Raw genomic sequence first — 10,479 nt, 5'->3', positions numbered from 1 at the left:
CGTCTTCTACGATCCGGTAGAAACGTATCTTCCGTGATCTAGTGCTTCGATCACAAAGCCCGCACTAATCACGCCCAATGTCCTCCGACACTGCTGCTTCGAATCTCACAACTCCGTGTGACAATCCAGGATTTTACAACTCCGTGTTACTTTCCTCTTTTCCCTTGTTTTGCTCAAAAACAAGTTTTGCCTTGATTCCAACTTTGAGACTCTGTAGATGATCTTCAATGGTGCGCTGAGTCTCTAGCCTAGAAGATAGTTCTCTCTCTGTGAGAGTATTAATGTAACTATGATTCTGTTATTCAATTAATTATCTTTTCCCAAGTTCATCTGGTATCAGTTAGCCAGTAGGGATCTCTCCTTTTTTTCTCTCTCTTCTTCTCCGATTGACAATGTCGTCCAGTTCCGAACGCACACTCACAACCACCACCATCTCCTCCCCAAACACCCACCCAAACTCCCTCCCTAGTGCGCACCATTTTCAGTCGCTTAAATTTACCCATCGGAACTACCTGTATTGGAAAACCCAAATAATTCCCTTCTTAAGAGGACAACGACTCCTCGGCTTCATTGATGGCACACGGCCGTGCCCCTCTCCGGTCATCGAACTGCCGGCCAGTAGCCCGGCAGATGCGGCGTCTGTTGTCGCGAATCCGGAGCATGAAGCTTGGATTGAGCAGGACGCCTCTATTTTGTCGCTGCTCATATCCTCAATTTCTGAAGAGGTTATGTATCTCACTCTCGGCCAGACAACGTCTCATGCAGTGTGGCTTGCGGCGGAAACGGCGCTCGGCTCCTCCTCCCAAGTCCGCTGCCTCAACCTCATGGGGCAGTTTCAAGCACTCCGGCAGGGAGATAGCTCCACACCGGAGTACCTCGTGCTCAGCATCTAGTGGAGGATCTTGCACTCGCCGGGCGATCGCTAACGTTGACGGAGCAGAACTTGTATGTCTTCCGGGGGCTGCGACCGGAGTTCCGGTCTATGGCGGCCTCCCTGGCGGTCACCGGTACGCCGGTGACGATTCCGCAATTGGCGGATTACTTGCAGGCGCAGCAGTTCATCCATGCGGATGACTTCCCGGCCTATCAACCTGCCACGGCGAATGGAGCTCCCTCGGCGTTCTATGTCGGTCGTGGTGGACGCCACCAAAACAGTGGAGGCCGTGGTGGCCAGTCTCGCGGCGGCGGCAACCGCGGAGGCAATCGCGGAGGTGGAGGCCGCGGAGGACGTGGCCGGAACGGTGGCTTGCGCTGCCAGATTTGCAGAGTCCAAGGGCACTCGGTGGCCTTCTGCTACAAGAGATATTCGGAACCACCACCTTCGGCGCATGTTGCGGTTGCTGGAGACGGAGGCAGTGCAGGCGCGACGTCGGCAGTCACCTCCTGGCTGCCGGATACGGGCGCATCCACTCATGCATCGCCGGATCCCAGAGTCATATCGCAGGCCGAAGAATATCACGGTGATGACGTTCTGAGAGTGGGTAATGGCACAGGTTTGGCAATCTCGAGTGTGGGTTGTGCAGTAATTCCTACGGTCATTAAACCTTTACAATTGTCTCATGTCTTACATGTCCCTGAGTTGTCGGTCTCATTATTATCTGTAAATCGTTTTACAAAAGATAATAATTGTTACTTCGAATTTCACCCTGATTTTTTTGTTGTGAAGGATTTCATCACACAGGCAGTTCTGCTTAAAGGTCCGAGCTCGGGGGGACTATACACATTGTCAGTTCCAAGTCCGCATCATGCGTTTGTCTCTGTTCGTGCCTCTTCCACAATCTGGCATCAGCGTCTCGGTCATCCCCATGAACAAGCCCTAAAACGAGTTTTACAAAAATGTCCGGTTGAATCAAATAAAAATGTAACTCGTAGTTTATGTTCATCTTGTCAACTCGGGAAATCCTCTCGATTCCCGTTAGATAGGGTAGCTAAATCTAGCAATAATATCTTAGACCTTATCTATACTGACATTTGGGGTCCCGCACCTGTTATTTCTGCGGATGGCTCACGTTACTTTGTACTCTTCGTAGATGATAATACCCGTTATTGTTGGTATTATCCGCTACGACTCAAAACCGATATATACAAAATTTTCGATGTTTTTCGGGCGACGGTAAAACGTACATTTTCACGTTCTATCAAGTCCATCCAGTCTGATTTGGGGGGGGGGGGGAGGGGGGGATATCAAAAGTTACATAAAGTTTTTACCTCCTTAGGAATTGTGCATAGGCAATCATGCGCCTATACGCATGAGCAAAACGGGCGCGTCGAACGCCGGCACCGGCATATTGTCGAAACCGGTCTTGCCATGATGGCCCAAGCCTCTGTCCCACAAAGGTATTGGGATCATGCCTTTGAAACAGCAACGTACTTAATAAATCGGTTACCGTCATCTTCACTCCAGTTTGATACACCTTACCAGCGATTATATCAGTCTCCACCCACTTACACATATTTGCGTGTATTCGGGTGTCGTTGTTTCCCATACCTTCGTCCATACAACCGTCATAAAATTGAGTATCGGTCAAGTCCGTGTATCTTCTTAGGTTACCCACCGTCCTTTAAGGGTTAAGGCTGCATGGACCTAAACACCGGGAAAACGTACATCTGTCGCCATGTCCGCTTCGATGAAAGTCACTTCCCTTTTGCTAACAAGGACCCGGTACAGTCTGGAGCACGTGAAGTCGTCCCCAGTCTACCTTGGGGGTCTAGTCCCATCTTGCACCAAAATACGACTGTTGAGGCTGCAGCCACCACTCCGTGTCCGGTTATAGAACCGGCTCCAGCTCGGCCTCCTGTGGTCAAAAGACGAGGACGTCGAGCTCAACCTCAGGAGCGGGTCCATGTTATGCGGCTCAGGCGCATGACACAAGGGACTGGGGAACAGTTTCATGTGTTAACAGCATCCACGGATGACCCGACTTGCTACTCTCAAGCGGTGGGCCATCCACAATGGCGAGACGCAATGGACCAAGAGTTCAACGCGTTACTGCATAACAACACGTGGACTCTTATTCCAGCTACTCCGGCCATGAACATAATAGGGTGCAAATGGGTCTTTCGCACCAAGCGGAAAGCCGATGGCACGGTGGAACATTATAAGGCTCGGCTGGTTGCCAAAGGCTACAATCAAGTAGCCGGTGAGGACTTTTTTGAGACATTCAGTCCGGTTGTTAAACCGACCACGGTTCGGCTATTACTTTCTTTGGCCATTTCCCGTGGGTGGACACTACGACAGCTAGATGTTCACAACGCCTTCCTGAATGGGCGTCTGGCTGAGACGGTCTTTATGCGGCAGCCACCAGGCTACGAGGATCCTGATCATCCTAATCACGTCTGTCACTTACAGCGTTCCCTATATGGGTTGAAACAGGCACCCCGCGCCTGGTTCAAACACTTACATGATTTTCTGATTCTCACAGGGTTTGTTGCTTCCAAAACAGATGTGTCTCTGTTTCACTACTCCGCTGCTGATGCTCGAGTATTCTTACTTTTTTACGTGGACGACATCATCATGCTCGGAAGTGACACAGCCTTAGTTGATTCTATACTAAGGCAACTGGCGATGGCCTTCAAAATTCGGGATCTAGGGCAACCGACGTTGTTTCTCGGCATAGAAACCATTTCTATAACCGGGGGTATGATGCTTTCACAAGGTCGTTATATGCGGGATATTCTACAGCGAGCCGGCATGTCTGATTGCAAGGCGTTAGCCACTCCGGCTTCTGTGACTCAACCCGTGTGTCAGTCCACTGACTCCTTCGACAACCCAACACAATATCGCCGGCTAGCTGGAGCTCTTCAGTATCTCACCATCACTCGGCCGGATCTGTCTTATTCGGTCAACCGGCTATGTCAGTTCATTCATTCACCGACTGATGAGCACTGGGGTCTACTGAAGTGAGTCCTTCGTTATATAAAAGGAACTCTGGAATACGGTCTACGCATCATGGGTTCAGGGGTCTCGGATATTCATGCCTACTCCGACTCGGATTGGGCCGGCTGTCCTGTTGATCGCAAATCCACAAGTGGGTATGCAGTTTTCTTTGGCGCAAATCTTATCTCCTGGGTCTCTCGGAAACAGCGCACCGTCGCACGCTCGTCGACTGAGGCAGAGTATAAGGGGCTTGCAGATGTCTGTGCTGAGGTTACCTGGGTTGTGTCCTTGCTGCGAGATCTCGGATTAGGGCCTGTCTCTACGCCCACGCTATGGTGTGACAATCTAGGTGCGACGTATCTTTGTGCAAATCCGGTGTTCCATGCGCGCACCAAACACGTTGAGGTTGACTATCACTTTGTCCGAGACAAAGTTTCAGCTGGAAACCTTTAGGTTCATTTTGTATCTACCAAGGATCAGCTAGCGGATATCTTCACCAAACCGCTTCAAGCAGCGCGGTTCGCAACTCTGCGTAGCAAGCTCAATGTGGTTCCTCACCTACCTTGTGCTTGAGGGGGAGTGTTAGACTGTGTTATTATTATATACTATGTTTTAATATATATAATTAGTTATGTAATAATCTGTTAATGATCTATTCTCTAGCCTAGAAGATAGTTCTCTCTCTGTGAGAGTATTAATGTAACTATGATTCTGTTATTCAATTAATTATCTTTTCCCAAGTTCATCTGTATCACTCTGAGTGTTTATCTCACAAAGAATATTTAAGCTCCTGAGATTGAAAGCTTTCTTTGAATTTTGTATGCTCTGTTTAGCTCTGTATTCTTGCTCTATTGCGTTCTTGCTTCTTTTCTTCTATACTTCTTGCTTCTCTCACCTTCAATCTTCATCTGTTTATAGCTGGTAATGAGAATATTTCCGTTGGAGAGAAACATTCTCATTTTTGAATTTCATCCAGCTGTATAGCCTTTTGTCAGAGAATAAGATAACGTTGCAGATATGTCAGAGATTTCTCTGCAAGTTGAGCTTGAGATTTTCGCAAAAATGGCGTCCCATGAATCTCCATCTGGTGTAGATCACGCCTCTTGGGATTTTTATCTTCAAGATATAATCTCCAATATAATCCCTTACTAGTTAGACTAGTATTTTTGCTTCTGCAACTTCTTCTCATATTTTCCTCTGTTAAACTTCATCCCTTGCTATTTTGGGAAATGAAATCTCTCTCATCCCTTACTTGATTTGGACTTGCAATCTCATCCATTTCAATTTATATCTCTCATCCCTTACTTGATTTGGACTTGCAATCTCACCCCTTTCAATTTATATCTCCAATTGCAATCTCATCCCTTTCAATTTATATCTCCAATTGAATTGAAGCCCTTGTAGATCTCATCTCTTCAAATTGAAATTGCCCTTCGAGATCTCATCTCTTCCAATTGAAATTGCCTTCCCTTCGAGATATCAATTTGAACTTCAACCCTTCAGATGAAATTGCATCCCTATGTCAATTTTCGGGATACCAATTTCATCTCTTCAAGATATCAATTTGAACTTCAACCCTTCAGATGAAATTGCATCCCTATGTCAATTTTCGGGATACTAATTTGAGAAACTTCATCCCTTCACTTGTAAACTTCATCCCTTAGTCAATTTGGAAATCTCATCCTCTTTGACTTTGCAAATTGCTTCCCTGGAAAACTTTGCACTTGTAAAGTTCATCCCTTAGTCAATTTGGAAATCTCATCCTCTTTGACTTTGCAAATTGCTTCCCCTTTGACTTTGCACTTGTAAAGTTCATCCCTTAGTCAATTTGGAAATCTCATCCTCTTTGACTTTGCAAATTGCTTCCCCCTTAGTCAATTTGGAAATCTCATCCTCTTGACATTCCAAACCATCGCCTCATACTTTAACTGATGGAATTAAACTTGGCTTCTTTAAAATATGTGGGATGTGAGATTTGAACCTATAACCTTGCACATAATATTTCAAGCTTCTACCATCTCATCCATACAACCTTTTAGTTATCTTCTTGTTTCACTTGGTGTACTCCTTTCTTTCCATAGATGCTTGATCTTCAAGATAGCTTCATGCAAACTTCAAGTCACGTTCTTTCTTCTTCGGGATTTCTTGAGGGATTTCTTCTTGAATCTCATACGCATACATCTTCCTCTTTTGTTTGCCATTTTCTCTAGGCAAATTCTTGATTTTTGGCTTTATTTCTTCTTCATCCATTTCCTCAACTAATGAATTTATTTTTCCCTTTCTTGGTCTATGACTCGACTAGTCTAATAAAATAAAGTTGGGGATCTACGAATTACAATATGGCATATCAAAATCTATTACAATTTATTCCTAACAGTATCTAACGCTTTGTGGTTGTAGCCAGCGGTAGTCATCTCAGTCTCTGTCCATTCTGCCTCTAGTTTGAGGACTGGAGGATCTCCTGTATTGTCTCCATCTTTGGTAGGATGAGACCAACCAGTAAGAACAGCCCTCCAGACCCTCCCCCCTTGAGCTTGTAGATGCATTTTGGTGCGAGCCTTCCAGTACGCATTGTTGTCACCTGTTAGTTCAGGAGGTGCTCTATGTCGTTCCATGATGTAAGATTCAATGCACAGTGAGCAACAAATAAACCAGGTAAATAGAAAAATGAGCAGATACTGAGTTCTTGAGTTCAAAAAACACGTGATAGCCACATCGGTTAGACTAGTAATTTAAGTCCCCGATATCTGATACCAATTGAAAAAACACGTGGATCTTGAATGCAAGAATTAACCTAGGGTTCAAATTAATTTTATTTCAATTATAAAGTTGGACTAGTTCCAGTACTACTCCAGGTATAATAACGAACATAAAACAAAAAAAAAAAAAAAGAGATTAATAAAGGAAAAAGTACACCAGGAAATGTTCACGCAGTTCGGAGCCTCACTCCTACGTCTGCGGGGCCACTCACATTAACCCAAATCCACTATGATAAAAAGGAGTACAAGAGGAGAGTTTATTACACACTAAAGTATAATTAACTTATAACTACTCCAGAACCTACTCCAGAACCTACTCCAGTGGATCCGATATGCAGGCGATCTTCGTTACTTCATGATCTTGTTAAGAACCCTTCTCCACACTCAACAATACAGAATGTAACCAGTTTAAGTAGATGAAGAATCTCAGTACAAAGGCTTGTAAAAAGTGTGTAATCAAAATGCTAACCAAAGTAGCATTTTATATAGGTAATGAGAGGTTTCTTCAATCCACAAATCATGCATTCTTTCCTTCCTTGATTTCGGCTGCTCCAATTGATTTAGATCTCCTCCAAGATAGGATCTTGACTGAATAAAATATTTGAAGAGGTTTTACAACTCCTGGATTACTTTCTTGCACTGATCCAGTCAACTACTCCAGACGTTATGACTAATCCAACATCTAACCCAGAACTACTTTGGCAACTAATCCAAGCCAATATTAAGAGGTTTAATGTGCAACATTTTTACACTTTCAAGTTAGTTCAAAATTGAAAGGTTGTAATAAACTAGAAGTTGAAATTTGAGAGGGCAGTTAATAAGCTAAGTTTATTGGGGTTAATAAAGTCTTACAATTAGTTGTTAAATCAGCTAAATGTAAAAATATGGATTTAATTCCATTTTTGATCCTAGATTTATAGGTGATAATTCACTTTTAGTCCTTTTTATCAAAACATCCCCTTTTGGTCCTAGATATTATTGTGACATGACCAATTTTGGTCCTCTATCAATAAAATCGTTGAAATTTCGTTAAATAGAAGGACATTTTGGTTTTTTTTAATACAAAGTGTGTTGACCCGTTATATATTTTATGTTTATTTTTTGAAAAATTCATAATTGAAGAGCGAAATGTTCTTGTATTTAACGAAATTTCAATGATTTTTTTGATAGATGACCAAAATTGGTCATGTCATAATAATGCTAGATCCAAAAATGAATGTTCTAATAAAAAATGACTAAAAGTGAACTGTCACATATAAATCTAAGATCAAAAATGAAATTAACTCTAAAAATATGAATTAATGTTATATGGGGTCCTCCGAATATAATAGTTTTATCACGTTTAGTCCTAAACTTTAGATTGATCATGGATGGTCTTTCCATTTTTAAATTGTTACCATATGTGGTCTAAGCTAATCACCCCCTCTTTCAACTTTTAAAATCTAAAAGCAGAAGTTAACAATTTCTTTTTTTCTTTTCTCTATATATCTGCAAAAAAAAAAAAAAAAAAAAAAAAAAAAAAAAAAATCTAGCTAGCTACACGTTGGTGGTTTTCTTTATTATTTTATTCAAGAGTTTACATCTTCATTGTATTACTCTGCAATATATTTACAATTAAAATTTATTATATTAGAAAACATAAAAGATATTATCATAATTCAAATATATAGACACATTCATTATATGTATGCACGTACTTATATATGTCTATATATGTAAATTTCAATACCTATGAAGCACGGAAACAGGAAACACAAAAATATTGATTAAAAAATGTAGGAAGCAAAACATGAGAGAAAATGTATAAATATAAAGCCTATAAGTTAAACCAATAGTGTAATTAATCCTCAATAAAAATAAAAAAAATAAAAAAATAAAAAAAAAAGTCCTCGCCACTATTGGAAGAAATTAACAAAATTGGTATTTAAAGTGATCATTTTATGGTATAATTGTCAGTGTGGTCCACTTCCTATTAAGGACGGATCAAACTGAATTCGGGTTCTCCTATGTGAGAGGATGAATTTGATATATTATATACTCAAAATAGATAAAGAGTAAATGGATAATTGATTCTCAAAGTGTATCCATTGGAATTGGAAAAAAATGGAGTTGAAAAGACTTTTGAGAAGCCTTTGTCCCACACTGGAAAGGAATGTGAGTTTGCACTAGTATATATACAATTATTCTATTTGAGGAGTTTGAATTTTGTAACATAGAGACTTAGTAAATTATTGTGTGGACTGTGGTCCAAAACAACAATGTTTTGATGTTAAAAAAAATATTTATTGATTTGTGCGCGTGTTAAAATAATGTATAATGTATTTTATGTGTTTTGGGGTAAGATAATGTACTTTATGTATTTTTTGACCGTGGGCGACAAGGCTGTGTGGACGACGTCCACGCAATAATGATTATAGACACTCTCTCTTGCGCATGGTCGCGGGATACATATCAAATACTAAAATGAGCGTAAAAAACTTGGACTTATGACAAACATGTTTGGCAGCCTAGACAAGCTAAGATTTTGTCAAATTTTTAAAATTTTTTCCCAACCAAAGAAAAGTAGTAGCAGGGGTTCGAACCCTTGCTGCTTGGTAAAAGCTAGGATGCAACATGGGTTTTGCGAAAATCGTACTTCTTGGAGAACAGTAGCAATAGGGTTTGAAGCCTTGCTACTTGGCAAAAGTTGTGTTGTTATGAAGCAATATGAATTTTTGTGAAACACGTGATGCTTGGAGAATCATAAGAAACAAGAGTTTGGTGACACATGTGTTGCTTGGAGTAGTATATATAGGCTTTACAAAGCTCGTGCTGTTTGGAGCAGTAGAGGTTTGTGAAACCTCTACTGTGTGTAGCAGTACAAGTTTTGTGAAACTCATACTATTGTAGCACTCTTATTATTCTCAAACTCATACCTATTGTGTCTCTTCTATTGCGTGCAACATACTAGAAACGTATGTTAATTTTGATTAGTTACAAAATTAATTATGATTAATTCTAGTTTTTTAGAGTTAAGTACCAAAATGGTCCCTTGACTATCGCGAAATTACCAATTTGGTCCTCAACTATTTTTTTTTACCTAATTAAGTCATCGACTTTGTAAATGTTAACCAATTTGGTCCTCCGTTAGGTTTGGCATCTAACATCTGTTAAAGTTGAGGGTAATAAAAGAATTTCACCTTGCTCCTCAGGCAGTCCGGACTGCCCACGTTTTTTTTCTTTTATTTTTTACCAGGTTAAACATTACAGTAAATTGAAGTTATTCCGGAACAAAGTCATAAACTACCAATTCAAATCACGAGTTAATAAACAAAAATGCTTATTTTTCAACAACTGCACCAACAAATATCAACAGGACACTTCCCCATCTTCTCTTCCAAATCCCTAACTTAGAAAATTTTCCAAACAAGGGCGAATCAAAATTTTCTGATTGGTCATTAGCCGTTTGATAGCTCCCTGATGGGCCCAGGTCTCGATAGTGAGATCGGGCTTGGCGTTCAGCCCCACGCCGAGGATCACAATGGTGAGAGAAAGCTAGTGATGTAGCACGGCAGTTCCCAGGCCTCCCATTTCTGGGATTGCCCCGGCGGCAGTGGCGAACGGTTGAAGAGGTAGCCATTGAGGCGCTCCTGGTAGACGGGAGTAAGGAATGGATTCGGGCCATATCTTCCTTGGGTTCGAAGGCTCAAGCTCAATCTGGATTTCAGCATCCCTGCGGCAGTTGCGAAGTGTTTCGCGAACGGCATTTTTCAGCATCCGGGCTGCTGCTGTTAAGGTTGTTGGTCGGTGAAGGCATCGCGAACAGAGGCGGCTGCCTCTGGCGTTGCGAAGCTGGGTTTCCCG

At 41.8% G+C, this 10,479-nt stretch overlaps 1 protein-coding gene across 1 annotated transcript; it reads left to right on the top strand.

Moving 5' to 3' along the window:
* Positions 1-392: 392 nt before the first annotated feature.
* On the top strand, positions 393-893 carry LOC109179061. The gene has a single exon (XM_019328631.1). The coding sequence runs from the start codon at positions 393-395 to the stop codon at positions 891-893; it is 501 nt and encodes a 166-aa protein (XP_019184176.1).
* Positions 894-10,479: the final 9,586 nt, after the last annotated feature.

Source organism: Ipomoea nil, unplaced genomic scaffold (genome assembly GCF_001879475.1).
Source record: "Ipomoea nil cultivar Tokyo-kokei standard unplaced genomic scaffold, Asagao_1.1 scaffold0876, whole genome shotgun sequence".
NCBI classification, from domain to species: domain Eukaryota; kingdom Viridiplantae; phylum Streptophyta; class Magnoliopsida; order Solanales; family Convolvulaceae; genus Ipomoea; species Ipomoea nil.
Note: the sequence above shows the minus strand (reverse complement) of the source record. Positions and strands in the feature narration are given on the sequence as shown.

What these genes read in the sequence shown, in the direction of transcription:
- LOC109179061 (XM_019328631.1), top strand. Translation starts at nt 393, where the DNA reads ATGTCGTCCAGTTCCGAACGCACACTCACAACCACCACCATCTCCTCC.